Below are 24,650 nucleotides of genomic sequence, written 5' to 3' on the forward strand. Positions count from 1 at the left end.
GCTTCGGGCTTCTCGCCCTTTGTACGCCCTTTCTTGGCCATTGAATTAAATACTAGAGAGGCTCTTCTACAGCTTTCATTGAGACTTCACAGAAACTTTCCAAGGCGCTCCCAAGGTTTTCCAGTTCCTCCTCTTCCTCATTCTCCTATCAGACAAAGGGGCTTGGGGATTGGAGGAGAGACAAAGAGAGACAGAGTGAGACATTATAGTACTGCAAAATTGAAATAATTAAGTGATGTTAATTTCATGGTAATCCATTCAATAGTTGAGAGAGTTCACCCAAAACCATAAATGTCAACCTCATCGTGTTGAGAAAAAGTCCTAAAAGACCATGTCGGTACAGACTGCGTAACTTTATTTTCTAGATTCAAATCTGTAATTCCTTATCCTTTTCAGTTTCTAGGAATTTGTAATGGTGTCTTTGATCTCAAGAAAAGACATCACATGCACATCATATAGAGCAGTAACCCCCAAGAAATTAGTTATGGACGGCATTCATCTATATTTACCGAAAAACTGTCTTTTCAAAAACAGCTGTCCTGCTTTTTGATTAACATAGGCTAGACGATTCAATGTTGCCACAAGATGAACTCTAACAGAACATGACAATTCACCAACACAAAACACTTCATAACAGATGACATTTTATACATGTTATAAACACCTATGAGAAAGTCTGATAAAGTAATGTGCGTTTAAGAATTAACACAGATCACTCATACACACAAACTTAGATCAGAACTTTCGTAACCTGAGGAGGGCCATAATGATGACCAAAATAACAGGAAATCAAAGGTACTCTAGATAGATGTTATGGCTTTTTAAAGTAACATTCCATTGGAAATGACCTTGCAGCAAAAAACACTGCAGGAGGTGTAAACAGTAAGTAAAAGCACGATACAGATAAAGTGACGTTAATGTTGTCAGTGGAGTGCAAGTAGAGAGTCATAATGATGAGTTCAAGAGTTCAACAAACAGAAGAGTAAAAAGGTTTTCTGAAACGTGTTAAAACGTGGGTATGCAAACTCAGTGGTAATCCTTCCTGCCCCACTATTTGCCTTTTCTTCGTGCACAGCTTGAGGTCAGCTGGAAGCCAATGATCTGCTGAGTGCCGCAGACGGACATGCTAAGGACTTATATAAGCAGGATGGCTAAACTATGAGAAAGAGTCAACGGTTGTGATGGATTGTACCAGCCAAAATCACTTTGTGTACCATGAATTGTAGTTGACATGGAAAGAACATTTTTCTTTTTCTTTTTTTTTTAATGAAGCAGACATTTTTGTGACTTAGGGAGGGGTCAGTTCACAGATCCTTCATCAATGTCATCCTTTCAAATTATGACATGAAGTTTGCATCTTTGAGCAGCATTATAACAAGCCCCACCAGAGCAGGCTGTTGCCTCTGATCGCAAAGCCTGATAAGAAGAACATGCAAGATCTCATTATCTGAGTTCACAAGCAGCTGAACTGGGTTTGTTTTCCAATAGTGAGGTTCAGACTCCAGGCCAGTCAAAGTGCCGAGCAACCAATGTTTGAAAAAAAAAAACATAAAGGGGGGGAAGCATCTGGCGATGCAAGGAATACGCTTGAAAATATGAAATGTATGTTGCTGTTATTAGTACTGTAACTGATATTTTATTGTTAAATTACGAGTGTTTTGTTTTTGATATTAATATATTTAAGTATACTTTAAGCTGTTAAGTGTTAATATGTTCAATTTCAAATTTGCCTTAGCAAATAAAAAAAAAGCTTTTTTTAATGTTCTTCTTTTTTTAAAGCATTGGTTCAGGCACTGTTTAGGCACTGGTTTTAGAGGTATCGTTTTTGCACCAGTATCAGGAAAAAAAACAACCGATACCCAACCCCAGGCTTCAGTACACTGCTCGAGGCCATTTTGCAGAGAAACAGATGTCATTGCAGATGTCCTACCAAACTCCAGCTGGAATACACTTTGCTTTCAGTGTTATGGATCGAGCCAGAAATCCTTTGGATACTGGTTGACTAAACTAATGTGGTCAGACAAACTCTAACTGTATTATTGATTAATTATAAAATTAAATCTCTATTGACCCACAATTATGTTTTACTACTACTTACAGTATGGTACCTATCAACATATCATCTGCATGAATTATAATAATCTCAATAAAAAAATAATATAAAAAAAAAGTATATTTTTGTGATCTGTTAACAGATTTACACAACAAACCCAATGGAACAATTTACAGCTTGTTACAATAAGTATGTAGTTATAGTAACGCTTCAATTTACATGTTACATAGTTTCCTAATCCTGTCAGTTTTTTCAGTCATTAAAATGTATCTCAAAGAGATCCCTCTGGAAACAAACAACTGCTTCTAAACAATGTACACTCTATGTGTGTACTCTATATGGCCGTCTCAATATGTCATAATTTTCCTAATTTTAGTTGTTTATATAGAACATCTAACTGACTGCATAAGGCACATGATGACATGCTGTGAAGCTGTGATCATGGTCTGTCAATTGATTAATTCTATCACTATGACTGTGAGTGCTGCTGAATGTCATGTCTAAATGACTGTGCTTGGGGTACAAACTGTACTCGACATTCAAGCACTTGAAGCTAACACGCATCACAATTGTTTTAAGAATCGACAAATATGACAAACACAGTGTGTGCTTGTTGATTTCAGATCCAGTTTTGATTGTCTCTATATGTATTCCTCAAATTTCAATTTGAAACTGCTGTAATATTTAAAATCAGATGTTATCAAATGATATGGAAATGATTGTGTATTCTAAACTCCTATTACAGTATAGAAAGTCTTCTCAAAAGTTGGTTCCTTGTCAGTAGCTCAAGTGTGTTGATGGGTTTCCTTACAGTATACTTCTGATTAAGAACCCCATTAAGTGCACATACATATGAACCTGCACACCATAGTGCACAGCCATGATGACTCAGGAGGAGTTGGATGGTGTCCGTCATAATCTGAGGAGGGATGACGTAACATCGCTAAAAAGATTTTGAGATGCAGATTAGAGATGAAGCAGTCATCATCAACATGTTTAGTCTAAATGGGCTCAAAAGTACTGCCACTCTTTCTAAGCATCACTCATGGAGGTTGTCCAAAGAAACACTGATGAAAACCACTGGATTTATAGCTGTACACAAAGTACTGTATATGTCAGCACATCATGCGGAAAAAACGGCAAAGTAACAATTTCAAACCTGATTTACAATGTGGAAGAGTTTCAAACACTTTGTTAATGACTGTAGTGGCTGATACTAATGCCTTTAATCAATAACTATTTGATAAATATGCAATGTTTTGCAAAGGAATCTTTACTTATTGAGTTTTTTGCATAGTGTCATTGTATAATATTCAATAAAGGGCAATGATGTATCTTCAAATGTAGGCACAACATGGTGGCACTACATAGCTGTAGCTTTACACACTGAAAATATACAGTATCTTGGATACACCTTTGAATTTGAGTAGCATTTACCAGCAAATGTTATGTTATTTACTATTACTTCCTATTCTTACTAGTACTATTCTTAACATGTGCTTCTACTAACATGACATTATGGGATAAAGGATGCTTTCCCTGGCCTGAACACCTTTCTAGACCTTCATTTTAGGTCCTGTTCACACTATTTTATCTATCTATATAGGCTTATCTGCTCTACTGTATGTTGTTTTGATGAAGGAGCTAGAGATAGAGGGACCAATTTCTGTACTAAATCCATATTTACAAATTTAAAAATAAATGACTTCACAAGAAATGCATTAATAGAGTAGGTTCGTTTTTGCATGTTTGTCACTTTAACACCATAGCCTACTCCATTTGAAAGTTATATTTGCTTGCATTAGCGCAGGAATTTGTGCTCTGATATAGGATGCACAATCTTGGCATGCTGTTAACGGGACCATACTGCCCTGAGGCTGTCTCTTCTGTGTGGCCACTCCTTTCTTTGATTTGCTTACTGTACTTGACATCCTCAGTCTGGACCCCCTGCACCAAACAGCCTTTACACAGGTACGGGTTGGTTTAATATTTTAACACACAGCTACAGCAGTGGATTACTCCTGCAGAAAGGGGATGTTTAATCCATAACTGCCCATTCTAGTAAGCTATTATTATAGCAGATAATGGACTAAAATACACTGTTTTCTCACATTTTTGGAACAAATATTTATTATTAATCCAGTATGTTAATTAGTTCAGTAGCTCCCAACCTGGGAAAGCATCATGAGGGGTCGTGAAGCCCTTTTGATTTTAAAGGTTTTAAAAAAACGTATAACAATATATACAGCAGGGCTATATCTCAGCATTTCATTCATTTCTGTAAAGAAATCTAAATGAAATTATTATTTTTAGATTCTTATTATTAAAGATTTAAACTTTGAAGCCTTCACTCTCTGATAAACAGCCTCATCTTGCATTAGAAAGGATAAAACAACCAAAGAGCTAATAGAAAAATGAGAAGAAATCACTGAAGTTGTTAAAAAAAAGAAGCCTATTAAGTATGTATGACATGATAAAAAATACATAATAGAGACAGAGAACTGTATAGAAAGTTCTCATCTCTGATACAATTTTCAGAGGAATAATCTACTTAAAATTCATCCAAATCACTATGTTGGTTCATTGCTCAGTTTATCTGTTGTTCTGTATTGTTATTGTTATGCATTGAATATAATATGAAATCAGGGGTCATCAGTTTACTGATGATATAAAAAGGGGTCCCTTGAGGAAAAAGTTGGGAACTACTGAGTTAGTTAGAGCTGTGTTATATTTTATTGTTTTTATTGCACTATTGCTTTTATATATACTGTTACTATACTGGTCAACCTAAGAATCGATATGTACAAAACCTAGTTCTCATAGAGGAATAAAAAAACATTACAGTGGTCGTGATGATGATTCATCCATATTCATCTTGGTCAAGCTGGACACATCATCATACAAAGCCAACCACAACCCCACCATGACTACTAATACTGTATTAACCTACAAACCATTCACAGCAGCCTGCTACTGTTCTGAAGGGTGAGACTAGATATGAATTCACTGTGAGCCCAAGTCAATCTGATTACTGTCATATTCCATTTTCAGACTGCACTGAGAAATAATCCGCTGGCTAGTCAAATGAACATAACACCCACAGACAGGCATCATGGGCAATACTGGGGCATGCACCGGATGTTACCTCGACTGTCTAACCTATTTTGACTTCCATTTCTATTTTTAAATGTATTACTTCCACAGTTTATCACTCTGCTCTGTGGATATGGATTTTCGGGTTAGGAGAAAAGGTTAGCTTCGCTGTGTTGTCCCTTTGTTACTGAGTTTAAAAAACTGCAGGAATTTCTATTTCTTCCAGGAATATCATAGGAATATTCTTACTCAGCACTCCCCTCTGTCCTTGTAACAGGTTGTGCGTGTGAATAGCTTTAATATTTAAACACAGGAAGTATATCTTGTTTAAAGAAAAGATTTAAATGAACTGGTACAGTACAATACAGTAGCAGGTAATATATTCTTTAATAGACTTCAAACTGATCTTGATTAGCCTTAGTGGCATTCTACAGTCACACTGCAACATTGTATTTTGCTATCTCACAGACACCATGGTTCTCATAAGGCATACAAATTGATAACAATATACAGTATTTTAATAGTCTTTTCTTCCGCTAAAGTTAAGAAATAATCTAGTGTTCGCAAACCATTTAGAAACTGAATGCATATTGCTTTTGCAACAAGTGAGGAACTCCTCATCTCTCTATAAAAGCAAGAAATCTCTGTCTGTCTGTCTGTGTGTGTGTGTGTGTGTGTGTGTGTGTGTGTGTGTGCGTGTGTGTGCCTCAAATATCTCTGCAGATCAGGATCAGACTGACCTGAGAGTTCCAACATGGCTGCTGTGTGGTTTAAGGGTGTGCAACGTCAGCTTTGTTTGGACTACAAAGATACCGTTAATAAATTATTTCATAAATGATTGACGAATTCCACTAGCACTGTCAACCATAGCCACCGTAGCACCGTAGAGCCAATCACTGCAGAGCCCTAATGTGCAGTGACTGAGATCCTGACCCCCCAAACATCCTGGAAAGTGACGAAGTTACGTTTTTCACTCGAAATGACATAATTATACATAATCACCAGCAGTAAACTGGACGCTGTCTGACTCCCTCACTCGCCAGACGGAGAATGTTTTCCGGTGGAAAGTAAACTGATGTCTCGGTCCGGAGGGCTGACGGTCGCGGTGATTTTTGATCACAAACACTGTGAGTTTTTTCGCCGGTGACAGACGCTGTTTTTCGGGCAGAAATGTAACGGAAGAGTTGGTAGGACAGGCGGGAGGACAGACAGGAGGACAGACGCTTCTCCACGTATAGCTGTGGTATTTTTTTTTCCCTCATGTAAGTTGCCAAAGACAGTTACAGTTACTACGTTACTGCTGTTTGGTCCTGTAACGTTGCTTTGAGGGACATTTCTCTTTATTAAGTTAAGTGAGAGACCTGTGCAGTTATCAGACTGTCTGACCGACACGCCCTCGCTCCTGCGTCCCTGATACTACCTCCAGAGGAGGATCAGGGTGCGGAGAATTGGCGCTGGATCCCCGCATGCAAACGGCAGTGTGAATGGGGCTACTGTCCCTGTCCCCACTCTCTGCTTCTTCACACTTCCATTACTAATTTTGTATCCTCATCATTTTGGTAGTCTCAAAACATTTTTTAGATGTTGTAACCCTTACTGCTATTGCTCTCTCTCTCTCTCTCTCTCTCTCTCTCTCTCTGATGTATGCAAGCCTATATTACAGGGCTAAATAATATGTCCTGCCCAATTAATTTAGTAGGCTATGCTACAAGTTAGTCTGTTTATGCTGCCAGGTTTCATCCCATTTCAGATGTAGTTCAAATTTGTTCTTTCAGAATTTATATGCGCTGACCATGAGGTGTGGTACTTTCACATTAGTGGAATGGGGTTCAACTCCCTACAGTGTCCTTGCTAAAAGCCAAATTATATGAAAACACAATAGTTATCAATCTACACATTTCACAACAAACCTAAATGTCCCTGACGTCCCACCTTCAAACACAACCTAATTTGGCCATCCATGAAAAAGCTACTTAACCTCCCACTTTTCTATAGCAATACATACTTCCTACGGGCACTGCACTAGTACAATATAAAGAACAATTAAAAATGCAATGCTTACAGAAGTCAACTTGCAGACTGATTACAATCCCTTTACAGCAAACATACCAACAAACTCTGGACAACAAAACAGTCACAGTGGGAATTACAGATTTAGAAAAAATGCCATATTGCTAAGTTAGAATGAAGACACGCTGGCATTACTGTACGATACATAGGCCTACAGCATATCTGAACATCTTCAATGAGTCAAAATAAATGTGGACTTAAGACATCAATGCAGACATGAGATAAGAAATAAGAAACTATACAAAAAAGAATAAACATGTTAGATTACCAATACCTTACACAACATTCCTGGCAGCTCTCAAAACAGATGAGGGTACCCAACAGATACAGTGTGCAGGACTAGCTCCTCAGACGCGAAATGGCACCGTCTAACAAAACTGAGGACCAACTTATATGGGCTGACACAAGTAAATTAAATTGCTACCGCCATGCCAGAAAGGGTTTAACTGGATCTTGCAAAAGCTGTTCACAGTATTCCTCTAAGAAGTAGCGAGCATGTCAAGCCTATAACACATCCATCACACTGTCATCCCTTTAAGTATGCCATCAAATGGAAACTTGTGCCAAATAATTCATTCATTACCTAAACGATTTTTAGAAATCATGTAGGGACTTGAATTATTATAACTATTCAGTGAAAACATTTGAAATGTTTAGCACCGAAAAAGTCTTTAGCTGCTAGATATTTGCCCTTCCCTTGGCTTTAGTCTGATGGAACTCTGAGGTTTTGTAGTAAAAGCCATGTGGAAATCTTTGATGGGATTCAAGGACAAACCTTTGCTCTTTTTGAAAGACTTCTATTATTTTTTATAGTAATTTGGAGTGCATGCCAATGCTGCATTTAGCAATCAGTTTTTACCAAATCTGACTCATTCACTACCATTCAGTTGTCATAAAGAGTTAATGCAAGAGCCAGATACTATGTAATGCTAGAAAGTTGCAATTTGCATCAATATTAGACTATTAACATTTAGAAATTGGCATTTAATATTCATTGGGAGCATGTAAGAGCTGAGATTAGACATAAGTGGGCATCTTCCTTTCTGCTCATAAACAAAAGGCTATTGAGCTCTGTCTTTCATTTCCAAAATAAATCTTTCAACCAAGAGCCAACATTTTCTATATCGGTAGCTACCATCTGTCATCCACTACCCAGTCAGACTACTCTACAAGCCATATTTTGCCTTCGGTTAGGGTTAGGATTAAAGAATGAAATAAGCTTTGATTGCTTTTGGGGGATCATATTTGGAGTTTTCATAAGCCATCTAGAACTGTGTTGAGAATACCAACCAGGAAAGACATAAGTAGCTCTGTAGTGAAGCAGCAGTGAAGCAGCAGCAGTGATGAGATTTTGGTCAGAACTGAGCAGCAGGACGAAAAAAAAAAAGAAAGGACGGGCACTTTTGGATTAATCTATCTTTGAGTTGCGGTCCTTTTTTACAGCAGACAAAATCTTACATTTCTGGGATATTTTCCTTTTTGCTAATCTATGTTATGCAATTGAATCAGCAAAAGTTAGTCAGTTGGTGCCCCAATGTCAATGAGCAACTAGGTTTAAATCTGAGCTCCGGTTGTGTGAGGTCAGTTGGTTCAAAGTGCCATCACATCAGCTGGAGTCAAGCAGCACTCTCTTGCTTTTTCAGACCAAAAGTGTGTACGTTCGCACTGCAAGCCTTAGTGCACAATTTTTGTTTATTGCTGAGAGGTGATTTTTTTTGTTTGGCTGTTCCCATTATTTTTTAAATGCAGCTCATATCAGATTCCAGTATGAGGACAGTCTGAACACCTCACTGTCCCTCCACTGACCACCTCTATTGCAGCTCTCTTCCATGTTTGTATTCACTGGGTTCAGAATTTTGATGAATGTCAATTCAAATATGATTGTTCACACTCAAGTCGCATTGGAAAAAACATAAGACCTGCATCTAATTTGAACCATAGATAAAACTGGTCTATATCAGAATTGAAAAGATCAGATTCCATGTGATTTGTACTGTTCACTCTGTCAAGAAATAATCAGATCTGAGTCACAATCGAGCAAAAAAAAATCTGATTTGGACCTGCAAGTGTGAACATAGGCAAAATGGTTCACATCTGCTCCATAGTTTGCATGTGACTTGAATTATCAATGTACACAGTGTTTTTAAAGATCACTATAGTTATCAAACTATAAATGTAATGAAAATCCACTGTATTTGTTTTCATAACCAAACACTGTTTATCAGTGTGATCCAACAGACACACTGGGATGTTCTCACTGAGACTGTGTTTATGCAATCGAGTCGGCACAAGTTAGTCAGACCGGTGCCAGCACTTCCCCAATGTCCATGAGCAACTTCAGTTTAATCAATCTGGGATCTGGTTGTGACGTAAGTTGGTTTAAAGTGCCATCACATCAGCTGAAGTCCAGCAGCACTCTCCTGCCTGTTTGTAGATTATGTTTTATCTGCTTCTTAGTTCAGGCCAAAAAGGACTTCTTATCCATCTGCCTCAGGTCAAAATACCAACCCAGCGTATGAGCAGAGCTCGACTAATGCTTCTTGCTCCACGGGTTGCATGTGGCTTGAGTAATCAGTTTACATATTACTTTTGAAGTGTATTATAGTTCTAAAACAATAAATATAATGAAAATTCCCTGTATTAGTTGGGATGTTCTGGTTGATGCTGTTTATGTTTATAGAGACTCCCTAATCTGAATTTAATGTTCTTTTAGTCCTTTACAGTGAGTTTAACATTTTGACCTTCCTTAGACGTTATTGCTAAAGCATTAACTTGTGCAGTACACCCGAAATCCAACTTAATGCTCCTTGTAACTGATTACATGAATGGGACTGTCAACTGATGGTAGATGAGCAGTAACACGTGCAGGGGGATATATCTATGAAATTATATTGCAATGTACATTAATGCAACAAGATTTGGTGGCAGCTAGACACAGAAATTAAAACAATACTGTGACATCTACTAAACTGGCTCTGAGCATCACAGAGGTCCACTGAAAGATTAATGTCATATTCCAAAATCTAAATGTGACAATTTGTAGAGCAATATTAACATGACAGCTCCAACTAAAAGGAAGAGAAACACCATTTCTACATACAAATAATACTCCCTGATTCTATTAGGCCCATTATTATTACAACTAAGCACATATTTTGCTCCCTTTTGAAAGTGATTTATCAAACTTCATTCTGGTCATTCTTATTTTATCTGTTTGCTTGATTTTGGTTCATCAATGTGTGCTACTGAACAGCTCTTCTTTTGCAATTCAATCCATAAAGTATTAACTGGTGGGCAGTCACTAACCTACATCTGTGCTGACCCTAAAACAGTCCTGTGACTACTGCCTTCCCAGCAGGGGTGATGTGTGTTAAATCAGGCCAGTGTAACACCCCTGAGGCAGTTGCAGGCTACAAACCCTGTGCCTCAGTCTGAAGGCCCCTTCTAGCCCAGCGTGGACTACAGCATCCTCTCCCAACATCACTGCAGCATCCTTTTAAAAGATGACCAGCAACGTGTGGTGACCTGTCAAGCAGAAAAATGCACACACTGCAAACCATACACGCGTAATTATGTATAGAAACCAATGCGCATCTGACTGGCTGTACCTGAGGCAGGCATCAACAGCTGGAAGCTTTCACTGCACAACATGTACGGCTACTAAACGCCTACCAGCCGTAGATGCACGCTCGCAGACGCTGCTCGGTGCAGCGTGAGCATCCGTCGTGTGTACTGTAAGATGGCCCTGCACGGCGATGAGAATCCCCCAAAGCAGACACCAGCTCCATCCTCGTCATCTTTGAAGAGCTTTGCTTGAGTAGGCCAAGCTCTGCCACTTCCGACATGGAGGCAGTGCTAAGCCAATGCTACACGCTCCAAAAAAAAATAAAAAATAAAAGACAAGATTTCCGTTTTTATGTTATCGCACACGAAGCGAGCATGTTTTTTTCGGCCGTTATATTTTATAAGCGAGCGGGGAATAAAAACGAGCCCAATGCGTAATCTGGCACCGCTTGCTGAGATGATCAACCTGACTCAGACCAACAGGCCCGCTAGTCCCAGTGACTCCCAGTTCAGACGATATTAAACCTAACAGCGGCAGCATTTTGCGAAACACCTCTCTTTGCCTTACCTCGTAATCGTTTCTCATCGTGCGTGGAGTCCTAATCTGCGTGAAACCGTGTCCATGACATGCTCTTTTTTTTTTTTTTTTTTTAAAGGGGGAGAAAAAAAAATCGCCCCCTCCGCTAAGATCTCAGCATCAGCAGCAAGCCTGTACAATGAAGCAGTGATGGCCGGTGATGATGCTGGGAGCCCCGCCCTCCTCCCCATGCAGCCAGAATGAGCTCACTGGTTTCCAGCTCAGCCGGCTCCACCGCCACCGCAGTAGCGCCAGCACATAGGCACACAGATCACAGGAGACCCAGTGTGCATTCCACCGGCCGTAGCGTTACTGGGAATTATTATACTTACACAAAAACCGTGCACAGCATGCTTGGGCAATAGGGTCATGGCAGTAAAGCAGATTTAAAAACGTTTACACCGGTAGTGGATTCTCATTGTAGCATTATAAAAATGTTCCTTGGAGAACTGTGGCTTATACTGCATATTAACAAACTGATTTCTGATGTTGTTCATTTACTCCAACACAAGCTTATTGGTAGGATTGTGCTTCTCATGGCGGGCACTAATACATTATCACTGTATCTATCTGAGTGTTGCATGCGTAAAGAAATCCAATCATTGTGCCAGATACAGGGCAAACAACTTTAAGTGATGTCTGTCTAAGCAGGTCTTTACAACCTCCATAGTCTCCACTCCAGAGGTTAATGAATAACGTTTAGAATTAACCGCAAAACGCATGTCACCTAGCTACGTCTGTGGAATTGCAATGTTCTGAGACTGAAAGGTTTAACTGAACTGACCTGAACACATGTTTCTAAAAGCTAAGCTGACTAACTCAAATTGTTACTATGTGCTTCCTATACTGTCCAATATCACGTGTTGCAGCTCGCTGTTTGGGTGATGCAGTGCAGATTGAGTGAGAGGTAGTGCCATCTAATGGTCGGTCCCAGAATTGTGAGTGATTCCCAGACCCGTTCAGTAGCTAAGCCATTGACATTATATAGTGTACACAGCTAAAGATTTCTTAGGTAAATAAATACTACAATAAACGTCTAAAGAGTGTCCAGATAGGCTACTTACTAATGCAGGTGTCATGAATTCAGCCTTAATGTTTATTTGACTAAAATCTGTGCTGATTATCATCATATGTTTATTCTTCTCAACTGCACTTCAGAAGTTTTCAAAAGTTCATGTGAGAATCTATCCAGTTTGGCAGTACATAAGTAGACTTCATAGCTTTGTAACATACTGTGAATGATTTAGATTCGGTATAGGATGTGACCATCCTCACTAGCAAAAAAAAGAATAAGAAAAGAAAAAAAGCTGCTTATCCTGGAGAGACCAAGTTCACAAGTCACTGAAGACTCTAATGTGTTACAGATGTCGCAGCAAGATCCCGTTTAATGTGGCTGACTGTTCTCCAAGTCAGTGACGCAGCTGTCATATGACCCCCAGTGTGTCGCTGTGTGTGAATGGACAAATACATTACAAAACAATTGTTAATCTGTCATTGTGAAGTTCCTAACCCCGTCAGACATTACTAGTGTAGGATGAATAAAGGCGGAACAGTCTATTTGCACCGCCCCCCGTGCACTGTCTTCAAGCTTGTTTTACCCAGCTCCGATAATCACTTCATCTTCGCATCAGTCATTTAAATAGCCTAGTTAATGTCTAAGCCAACACCATCTTCAGTAGAGGGACTATCCGAGCTACCATCACATCTACACTTTGCTTGCAACAAACCCCAAACACGTATTCGACTTCACTTCTGCGTGTGTGGGGTTTTTGGCTAGTACGCACAAAATCTTCAAGAAGGAAGTTGCCCCCACAAAGTGCTTTTAGGAAAGATGGGCATGAAAGGAAAGAATGGATCCTGCATAGGCTCTGCGCCAAAGGGATACTCACAGACGCCTAAAGAGTTAGAGGGACGGGGGTACTGGGGGAACAAAGCCGAGTTCATCCTGACTGTGATGGGAGCGATCATCGGACCTGGGAATATCTGGCGGTTCCCCTACCTGTGCTACAGAAACGGGGGAGGTGAGTGATTGCGCACAGCAACTGTTGCTCTCAGTTTGTCAATCTGGGATGATTATTGGGGATTTCTTTAATTTACTAAGAGGTAAAGATTCTCTCTTTTTTTTGCAGGTGTGTTCTTCATCCCATATATTTTGTTCATGTTTACATGCGGAGTCCCCTTATTTTTCCTTGAGACTGCTTTAGGCCAATACACAAACCAAGGAGGAATTACGTGCTGGAGAAAGATCTGTCCCCTTTTCCAAGGTAAATAAAATGGCTTATTCCCCCCTATATATTTGTTTGAAGGTATACATGATAATGTATTTAACGCGTCGTTATATTTTGCGCAACTAATTACGCACAGAATCAATCCTTCTAATCATATCACCGTCTGTTACCAGATTGGTTTGAAGCTGATAATTCCTTACTGTAAAGTGTTACCAATTAGTTTTGTGTTTTTAATGACAAAATAATTTATGTATAATGAATATTATCTGTGTATCTGTCCTCACTTATTTTGTTTTTCTGTTTCAGGCATGGGTTATGCCAGTCACTTAATCATTGCTTTCAGTGCTACCTCCTATATTACCATACTTGCTTGGGCGTTCTTTTACCTGTTCGCATCCTTCAGTGCTGAGTTGCCCTGGGCCACATGTGGAAACTACTGGAACACAGGTAGCCAGTCCTGCTGCTTTTGGAAAGGGCTTTGGAAACATGTTGCCTAGGTGTAAAATATGGTTTATAATACTAAAGGCTGGCATGAAGAGTTTTGCTGAGATGTAGTTAGTAGAGTATCATTCATTTCACTGCAATATTAGCGAAAGAAAAGCCACAACGATAGAGCTTTTTTGCATGTTATTATGACTGAGGCACTCTACAAGGCATGCTTTAAGTTCACCAAATGAGCATTTTTATATTCCCATTGTTTTATTTTCTTATAACAGACTTATGCTTGGACCTCAACCATCCAAATCAGAGCCAATCCAGACTGAACGCCACTCTTCCCGTTGTGGAGTTCTGGCAGTAAGCATATAGTCAACTCACACAAGCTTAATTTAATGCAATTTTTTTCTTTCAATCCCTTCCCTTCTCTTTTCTTTCTCCTTCTCTTCTCTCCTCAACCCACCCTTTCACTACATATGCTCTCTTCCTCCCCTCCACTCACTTCACCTTTGATTTACTCCTCTCCCTTCCTCTCCTCTCATTCACCTAGCCTTTCATCCACCCTCTCTCTCTATAGTTCAGTTTCCCTCCCTGTCACCTGTCATTCATTTTTGCTCTCCCTCTCATGCCCATCATTGCTCCCTCCTCTGTGCAGACGCCGGGTTTTGAAAATCTCTGGTGGTATTGAGGAGGTGGGCAGCTTGAGATGGGAACTGGTCTTGTGTCTCATCCTGACCTGGGTCATCTGCTACTTCTGCATTTGGAAGGGCATCAAATCAACAGGAAAGGTTAGCTGCTCAAACACTGAACAATATTCATAAATAAGTTTCACATATTTTTGTACAAAATCTCCACAGAATGTTGGTTCTAAAGATGTTTAGAATAAGTCTTATAAGAGTTTTGTTTTCCGCAGCATACTTTCATGCATTTCAAGTTATCACTTGATTAAACCTGACATCAACACATATAGTTCACTCTCTCCCAGACACTAATTTATTTGACACATTCTTTAAACCTTTTTTTTCTCTTTACCTACACTTAAGTTCACATTAACTCACACAAACCCTTTCCCTTTCCCTATCACGCCATGGCTTTGTTGTTGATGTAGCACACAACAACTCAAATGCTTATTAAATGCAAGGACCTAAGGGCACTGATCCTGGTAAGACAGATCAAGGGACATATCTCAAGAATAATTCATCGTATCAGAGGGGTTGTTGACTAGTGGCTATGGGTAAGACTGGTGAAACCAGTTATACAGCGATGGTGTTTGGACAACCAAGAAGGCCATGGCATTCAAATGATACTATCTATCAAGCCAGTGGGGCCATGGTAGTTTAGCCTAAACAGATACAAGTGCAAGTAGGAGTTAAAGGTAAGTTAGGTCAGGGCGAATGGTGTCACCAGACTCGGAACCTGGTAGATTTTTGATGGCACAGCCTGATACCCAGTGCAGGGCTACTGATAACTACATGCCTTAATATACATTTTCAGGCATTATTTGTGATAACATGTGACATGCAAAGGGAGATATCTGAATGAAAAGATAAATTAAAATATCTAGAAAAATGTGTGATCGAATGTTGAACAAGCAAAGACAAAAGTGCATAGCGCCCTCTGCTGTTTAAAAAGTCACCTGTCATCTCCCCGATTTTGAGAGCTCATAGATATGTATGAAGAATAGTTAGTTTTTTAGACAAATTGTCACAATTTGACAATTTTGCAGTGGCATCATGGATGTTTGCATCACAACTGCTTGCTAACTATATTCCTGTACCATAAACCTTTTGCAGTATATGGCCAGTTCCCGAACACATCACCACATGAGTTTTGGCCAGAGGCCGCAGGATCAGAGCCAATATTTAAGTTGTAAAACAGGCACTGAAGGCTGCAGCTGTCCAGAGTGCTGATCCAGTGACTCTCAGCACTGCAGGGATTGTCTCAGGAATTCAGCATTGTTCACCCTTGGGATTGCCAGCAGAAAGTTTTAAAAGTTTTTCTCTCGTCTGTTTCATTCCCAGACTGTGAGACATGTCCTCTTGTTTGAGGCTTGGTTCAGTTGTAGGCAGTAGTGACTGTTGTTTTATATTTGATTTTTTTATGAAAATGAAAAATGTAGCTGGCTCAGACATTTGTTGGAGAGCACATGTTTATCTTCTTCCAAACATTTGGTCCTTGGGTCCATGACATCATGAACTGTGTTGTTTTCAAGGGCTTGGGTGTCTTCCTGAGTCAAGTGTGTGTCGCAATTTGTTTCATAAGTGAGTCCCAACAACCTGTGTGAGTGTGTGATCGATTAATCATGTAAGTCATTTGTAAATGAAGATGCAATATTTGGTGTTTCCAGCCTCCCTAATTTGAGGATTTGTTGCTTCTCTCTCTTTTGTATTACTCTAAACTAAACATCTTTTGGTTTCAGATTGTTGGTTGGAAAACAAGACATTTGAAGATGTCATGTTGGGTTTGGGGAAATTATGATGGACATATTTCACCATTGTGTGACATTTTATAGACCAATTCATTACTCAATAATGGAATTATTGATCCCACACGAGGGGTATTCACTATACCTACACTCCAGATGCTGCTGATCTGTTACACCATAGAATCGTGCCAGCAGCTTCTTACTTTCTCTGTTTCTTCTTACCTATCAGGCAGCCTACTTCACAGCCACCTTCCCCTTCATCATGCTGTTTGTTTTGCTCATACGTGGTGTTACCCTACCAGGGGCGATGGATGGGATCATTTACTACCTCTACCCTGATATCTCTCGCCTTTCAGATCCCCAGGTAAGAACACACATACAGTCTTTGGAGCAGAACCACTACATTGATTTCGCTACACAGAGACATGCACACACACATACGCACACATATTTGTTTTACCTTTTCAGGTGTGGATGGATGCTGGCACTCAGATCTTCTTCTCTTACGCCATTGGCCTTGGGTTCCTGACCTCTCTTGGGAGTTACAACACTTACAACAATGACTGTTACAGGTAAGCACAGGGCTGATCTGTCATAACTAACCTACTGGAAATGACATGTAACTATATCTGTATCATTAAAGAAAAGGGTAGTGTTTCTCTTCTTCTTGTCTTTTATGTCTCTGCAGACTTATTTCCTGGTGTGTGGTCCCTTTATATGTTTTTAAGTGAAATGTCATGCTGCAAAGCCAATAATTTCTTCAGAAGGAAATAAAACATCTGATAATCAAAGCTAAAAATGAGAATCTGCTTCTGCCTCACTTTGTATCCATCCATACACTCCTCAACTGTTTACACATTTCTAGAACTCTTTTCATTTTTCTTTCAGGGATTGTTTCTACTTGTGTTTACTGAACAGTGCCACCAGTATTGTGGCAGGCTTCGCCATTTTCTCTGTTTTGGGTTTCATGACCTACGAGCAAGGAGTCGATATTTCTGAAGTAGCCGAATCAGGCAAGTACTGACTCAGTTGAGTTATTTTTATAGTGAGCATCAAAGTGAATTGTTTTAACACATTTCCCGTAATTCTTGTTGGCGTAGGTTCTAGTATAAATAGTCAGATACTGTACCCTGCATAGACACTACCGCTTCACCGAATTGTGCCAGATCATGTGATGGTTCTTCATCCTTATCCCCTTATCTTTCCATCATAAGAGGCTTTCTGCCAGACTTTGTACATTCTTCCGTCATCTGTATTATTATTTCCCCCTTTAACTTTAAGTATGCGGCTCAGTTCAGGTGAGCAAGATTACTGCTAATGAGCGAGCAGAAGGAATGCAGCGCTAAAGACAAAAAAGATTAGTAAAAGTCAGTTTTGATATTAATCATGACCTACATTTTGAGAATCATGAAGTAATCTGTGTGTTGACTTTTTTGCAAACCACTCAGAACTATAACTGCGTCCACAGGTCTTCGATGCTGCTCATCACATTTGTTTTTTATTCATTACAGGATTATTACTGTACTGTAACCCGTAATCCCATTCCCAGTTCTGTTGTGAGCATATCGCAGCTTTTCTTAAATTACTAGTGTTTTATTTATCTACATGTTAGGATTGCGGCATTAAAAGGATCAATTTATTCAATATTCTTCATCCATTGTTGAAAAAAAAATGTATGTGTGTAATTCAGAATATTATTAAGACTTTTGAAAGTTTTAACATCTTCTAGATGCAGTTTGATGAAGTGACTTATATATCACATTGATAAGCATGTGTGAGGCATACATGGATGCACATATGTAGCAACAAGCACTGTTTTCAGATAGCTAATGTTAGCAAAAGTGGTGCCAAAGTTTTATTACCATAGCTAATTCTTTACAGAAATGTTCACATTAAAAGCAGTAGCAGACTTGTTTTCTTCTTATCTCTGTTGAGAGTTTCTCATGCACAGTACTGATGGGGCAGGAGGTACGGATCAGGTACTGACAAGGATCTCTCGACCACTGGTGCACATTCCTTAAAACCTGATTCAATTTAAATTGATCACAAGCTTATAGGAATCACACGTGTAAAATAGAAAATCCTCAATACAGAAAAGTAAGAATGAGATACATACAAGTTCCCTTCAATTTATGTTTGTATTATATCTTGTTACATCCTGTTTGTGTAGGTCCAGGGTTGGCATTCATTGTCTACCCACGTGCTGTAGCCATGATGCCCATGCCTCAGGTGTGGTCGGTGTGTTTCTTCATCATGATCATTCTACTTGGATTGGACAGTCAGGTACCAGCCAAAATGTCTCTAAAAGAATGCATGAATTAACAAGCCCTAACTCTCTTTCCTCCCTCTGCTTCCTTCCAGTTTGTTGGTCTGGAGTGTCTGATGACGTCAGTGGTTGATCTGTTCCCGACTTACCTGCGCCAAGGCTATAGACGTGAGCTGCTTCTGCTGGCTATCTGCAGTACCTGCTGTTTGCTGGGACTCTCCCTGGTCACTGAGGTTCGTACAGTATGGTTCAATTAGCAAAAGCTTTCCTTAATTCTTTCCACCATATAATTTGTGTAGCAATAAATGTGCTTTACAAAGTTTTTAAAAATGATTACAGAAATCAAAGCAGAGAAGCAGTGCAAGACGCATGAAAGCAAACAAGAAAATAAGTAAATCCGAATGAAACTCAAAAAGTGATTCAAAAGATGATAAAACAAATGCTGGAAACAGCTTTCCTGGCGCTGTCTGACGGCAACAAAATCCACATACCATCACTTCTAATATGTACAAATTATATTTTTAAGTGTAAAAACAATTTGCTTCCTGATAAAAAAATATAATTATTTGATGTTACATAGGCTTTCTCTGAACACAAAGCTTTTTTCCACAAAACACACAGTTTGTGTTGTTTTAGTTGACAGAGGTGCACACACACATTGCTCTTAGATCAAAAAATTTCATTTATGGAGAGTTTTCGCCTCACTTTGCTTTTCAATTTAGCATCTATGAAATATTGAAATGTTCATTAAAAAAATCATCATGCATAGGCTACATAATTTAGCTGAAGGTGTAAGAAGATATTGCTTTTGTATTAGGTAAATATGTGTGAAAGCACCTCTGACATAATCAATAGGAAAAAAAATATCTCTTCTAATTCTAGGCTGGCTGATTGTTTTCAAAATCATCCTGTGGGATCCATTGTCTTTAAATAAAGTGTTTTTTTCATTTACTTTTCATACAGTGTTAGTGTAGTGTGTTTTCAATGCCCCCTTCCCCTCTGTTCTTCCGACACCACCTTTTGGCAACAAAATTACTCCATAAATTCATCCAAATGCAGGAAAACGTTCTCTTAAATTAACAATTCCCTAGACACCCTGGTTAGGTTTGCTATTGCCAATTTAGACTATGATGTCTGAAGTATGCTGATCAGCCATTATTAACCATCATTATTGACTTTGCTTTTAGATTGTAAATGCTTTAAAATTGTGGTTTCTGAACGTTTAAAACAAAAGTCCTTTGGGTTGATGAGCGATGACCAAGACCACTGCCGTAGGTATTGTCACAGAAGGCCCACTCACAAAATGCACTGACTTCCTTGATACTGAATTTCAAACAAAATTGAAAAGTTGGACGTATCTGCCAGAGCAAATAAAACATGAGCTCTCAGATTCATCTGGTTCCCAGGCTACAGTTTCTCAGCCAAACACAATGAATACTGTTCTTACTGTACTAGAAAGCCATTCAATACAGATGTGTTTTTGTCAAAGTATTCAAGCTACTGCACACTAGTTTACAGAAAATGAAAACCTCACATGCACTAACCTCCCTCTGTTGTTCTACAAGAAGGTTTGCAGGAAGCCTGCCAGACCCTCCAGCAGTGTCTTTCTTGCCAGTTTTCTCATGTATAGTGTTATGGGAATTAATCTCTCACACATTAGACGTCCAAATATCTAGTACAAAAGCCACAGACATGATTAAGGGAGTTAAGGAGTGGCAGAGCTGTCAAAGAAAAATTACACTACTTACTGTAAAATACTGTTACTTCTTTTAGAGATGGAAGATAACTATATCTGTGAACAAATCATTTTTTTGATAATGTGATGCTGGTATTAAATTAAGTTTTATAACTAGGTTCTGAAACAAAGACCACGCCTTGCACTCATCTCATTTCTGCTCAAAACGTACTTAGGCACACCTGATCAGTTCACTCCCTCCTCCACATCCCTCTCCCCCTGAAACCGTTCTTTCCTTTTCCCCCATCTCTCTTATCCAAATACAGGAACCACTGGGGCTCTCTACAAGAGATATGAAGAGACAGCTCCCCCACTCAGAGTCTCACAACCCACTCGGTTCCTTTTTACCATCTCGCTGAACACTTCTGTCCATTCATCCATCCGACAATAAACCCACCTTTCTTCCATCTGTTCATTCCTCACTCTTCCTTCTGATCCCCCTTCATTCCTTAACCTTCAACCCTTCTTCTACCCCCATCTATCGACCCCTAACCCCATCCCTCGACCCTCATCCCTTGATCCTTTAACCCTTGTTGAGGGATGAAGGGAGTTGGGACTTGGGTACAGTTACAGTAAAAGAACAAGTTTTGCATTCTTTTGTCAGGATAATGGTCAGGTCTTGAAAGAAAAGAGAGAAAGAAAATATGTAATACTTTTGGCTGCAAAAGGCTGAGGTTAGTCATTATTATCTTTATTTATTTAATATTTCATAATATAGATTATTATTGTTACTTTGTTGTTTTTAGGGAGGGATGTACCTACTCCAGCTGTTAGACCATCATGTTTGCAGCGGCACCACCCTGCTCCTCCTATCCCTTTGTCAGTCTGTCAGCATTGCCTGGGTGTACGGTAAGTCACAGACAATACAACCAACCACGTAAAAGACTATATTCTGTTGACAAAAAAAGAGACACAACTCTTACTCAGATTATGAGAAACTTGGGTTACAACTATTTTCAATTGGGCAAAAGCCACTGTATGTACGTTTGGTATGTTAATTCATCTAATAAAAAATGACCTTTCTAATATCTTTCCCTTCACTGAAGGTGCTGATCGTTTCTATAGCAACATCACAGACATGATTGGTTATCGTCCATATCCATTAATGAAGTACTGCTGGAGTTACATCACTCCCTTCATCTGTGTTGTAAGCGTTCAGTCCTTTCATTCATATCACATTTGTTTCCTCCATGTGTGTTACTATCTTTCTCGTGTCTGTTTCCATTTGATAAATGATATTATATTTAGTGTGTACATTCATGAGAGTGTAGTAGCACAACCACCCTAGTGAGAATTATTAGGTGCAGCTCGCAGGCACTGATGCACACAGATGGTGGATTTACTGCATTGTAATATCTGTATATCACTCACCTCTTCCCCATTTGGCTTGGAGTTAACTTGAAATTCCTCGAAGCTGAACTTTACACCGCAAACACGCAACATAAACTACTGCCATCAAATAAACAATATGCATGTCACAAGGTAAATATGCATCATACTCATGAACGTATTTATCTCCATGTTCTGTTTTACATTCCCTCCCCCACTGGTTCTGTATGTTATGGTTTGCATACCCCATTTTAAGATGTCCAATACGTAATGACTGTATGGAGAAGAAGAGCTTGTGAGGTTAGGGTTAATTTAGGTAGGTGTCTTGTCTTTTGAGTTGCAGATTGCAGTGTTTAACATTAATCCACTTTGTCTCCTCCAATCACAGGGCACATTCATCTTCTCTATTGTCAAATACTCCCCGCTGAAGTTCAGTCACAGTTATGTCTATCCGCTCTGGGCCAACATCTTGGGCTGGTTCATTGCCACTGTCTCCCTCTCCCTCATCCCACTGTTTGTGATATATAAAATGATGCAGGAAGAAGGCACTCTTCGACAGGTGAGCGTGATCCTCTTGTTTTGCTGTGAATTGATTGTTGTTTTCTTCCAAAATTTCTTCCATAGTAAAATAATCACTGCTGCTGATCATTAAAACGTTTAACCTCTGATATACAATAGATCAGTGGTTCAAATGGGAAATATTTTGAATTTCCCTATTCATTGACTAGAAATTAGCCCTATGAGAGAATGTATACGTATGATTATTCTGTCCATAGTATAGACAGTTATGGAAGAACCAAATCTTTTAGATGATATGGTCATTTTGTACTTGTTGGCAGTAAATATCTGTGCTGCTGTGAGGGATGCATTTATTGTGTAAACAGTATTTAAAAGATCATGTTTTGATTTATTAAAAGGTTGTTTACAGTCTGTGTTCCTCCATTCATAAAGAGCTCTGTGGTATGGATGAATCACACAGCAGAATTTTTTGTATTGGCCTCATTTAAATGTTGGCTGTCCTGATGGGACCCTGATTCTGGGAACTTGCAAGGGTTGTTGAAGTACAGCTATGTGTTTACAATAAGATTCCTGGCATTTTTCCAAGATTTCTTAGAATCTCTTCCATGCAAACAGTTTGGCAGAAAACACTAGTGGGATTATATTACCTATCACGTTTAAGCTTAAACGTTTAAGCTTAAACGTGATATTCCAGATATTTTTTTGTCAGATAATAAAAAAGACGAAAACCAGCAATGAATTCATTGTATTGTATTGGTCGGGTGTTAGAATATTCAATTCAGTTCTGTTTATGTACTTGCAAACAACAAAGCATATTGTCATTCCAAGGAAGGGCCACAAGAGTCACATCCCAAATAAATTATAATGCAAAATATAATTGCAAAATTGTTTTACAAGGCAGAATAATTTTACTGTATGCTATCATTGTACTGTACATAGTAATACAAAATGAGTCCTGGTATCCACCTAGTAATAAAGAATGCAATATGTTTTATCCTCAGCAACTCAGTTGATTTCACTTCACTCCTGTATCTTTTTTTTCCCCTCAGCGATTCTTGCTGCTCTGCCAGCCTGTGGACGACCTCTCCATGCCACACAAATGTCTTTCTACACTGCGAACCAATGGCACCACTGCCCACACAGAGCTCAAACCTTTATCCCACACCGGGGAACTCACTCAGTAAACAAACAAGTTGTTCAGCTGTACTATAATTTAGTGTAAATAAGGGCCATTTAGTACATTGAGGGGCAAAAAGGCAGAGTAACATCCTATCAAGTGTGTCTTTGGAGAAATATAAAGATAAAATGACCATATTCTGAATTACTCATATTGTTTAAAAAAACACATTAGTTCACTGACAGGATTACTTAAACATCTCTGGTTAGGTTATATGTTTGTGTTTGGTCGAAGGAAATTTGATAAATAGCTTTAATTATTAAGAGATTGGGAGTAAAGGTAAGGAATTTTAATATACACTACTCACAAAAGTTAGGGATATTCGGCTTCCGGATGAAATTTCAGAATGTACATAAAATGCACTATAACCTTTCCAGGTGATCTTAATTTGACCGTCTACTTAAATGCTCTACTTTCATGATATAATATCACTGTAGCATCAACTTTTTACATTTTCATTAAATTTCACCCGAAAGTGGAATATCCCTAACTTTTTGTGAGTAGTGTATTTCAGTTAAAATTCTAAATTTTACTTTAAGTCATTTGATAAATGCAGCATCACAGTTGGTGGTTTAACTTCAGTGAAATTGTCTCATTTAGTAAAGACTGATTTTATTTGTTTCTCCAGAATATGGACTTACGCACATCTTGTTGTTGATCACTATATCTAACATGTGGCATTCAAATGTGTATTTTTTATAAACTTGTCCTCTTGTTTTTGTAACTTGAGCAGAATATGAATGAAAATAGCGTCATGTTCTTTTGTACTGCGCGTGATACATTACCCTATTTAGTATCTTTGAACAGCAACGATTCACATAGTGATGTCTGTGTAGTACTGACGTATTTGTATCTAAATATCACATATAGAATGTATGCACCCTGTATAGTGTTAGGTATGTGTTTATATAATGTACCTCTTAAAATTCTGGTAAGTGCCAACAAATATATTTTGGTCTTTTCACCTTAATATAAAGTACCCTAGGGTCAAATACTTTTTCTTATGTTTATATACACTCACACTGATGCACAGCAGTCTGGTGATTTTTGATTATTACTCTGGGAGTTGGAGTGCTGATTGCAGAGGTATCAGTACACCTACAACATAGGATAGTCATTTGTACACTAACAGACTGTTGGTCAAGAATAAATATATTTCTATCACCATTTACACAAAAA

General features: G+C 38.8%; 2 protein-coding genes across 3 annotated transcripts in view; one reads left to right on the forward strand and one right to left on the reverse strand.

The window, feature by feature from the left end:
• The window catches only part of jakmip2 (janus kinase and microtubule interacting protein 2), a 33,253-nt gene extending 21,714 nt beyond the window's left edge, over nt 1-11,539 (reverse strand). Inside the window, exons 1-2 of one of the 2 annotated variants that reach the window (XM_051401760.1) lie at nt 11,349-11,539; nt 1-161 (exon numbers count right to left, since the gene is read on the reverse strand). The exon at nt 1-161 is cut by the window's left edge and continues 88 nt beyond it. In XM_051401760.1, coding sequence (XP_051257720.1) covers nt 1-41 — 41 coding nt within the window. In that variant the 5' untranslated portion in view covers nt 42-161; nt 11,349-11,539. The remainder of the gene's footprint in view (nt 162-11,348) is intronic. The other variant, XM_051401761.1, reaches the window with a different exon arrangement.
• Nucleotides 11,540-12,906: 1,367 nt separating this feature from the next.
• Nucleotides 12,907-24,650, forward strand: LOC127364460 (sodium- and chloride-dependent GABA transporter 2). Its single transcript, XM_051402039.1, has 14 exons — nt 12,907-13,378; nt 13,487-13,621; nt 13,892-14,032; nt 14,302-14,380; nt 14,676-14,808; nt 16,675-16,809; nt 16,914-17,017; nt 17,334-17,458; nt 18,616-18,728; nt 18,807-18,944; nt 21,193-21,295; nt 21,493-21,593; nt 22,164-22,334; nt 23,344-24,650. The coding sequence occupies exons 1-14, from the start codon at nt 13,189-13,191 to the stop codon at nt 23,476-23,478; spliced, it is 1,803 nt and encodes a 600-aa protein (XP_051257999.1). The 5' UTR covers nt 12,907-13,188; the 3' UTR covers nt 23,479-24,650.

Source organism: Dicentrarchus labrax, unplaced genomic scaffold, assembly GCF_905237075.1.
Source record: "Dicentrarchus labrax unplaced genomic scaffold, dlabrax2021, whole genome shotgun sequence".
Lineage (NCBI taxonomy): Eukaryota > Metazoa > Chordata > Actinopteri > Moronidae > Dicentrarchus > Dicentrarchus labrax.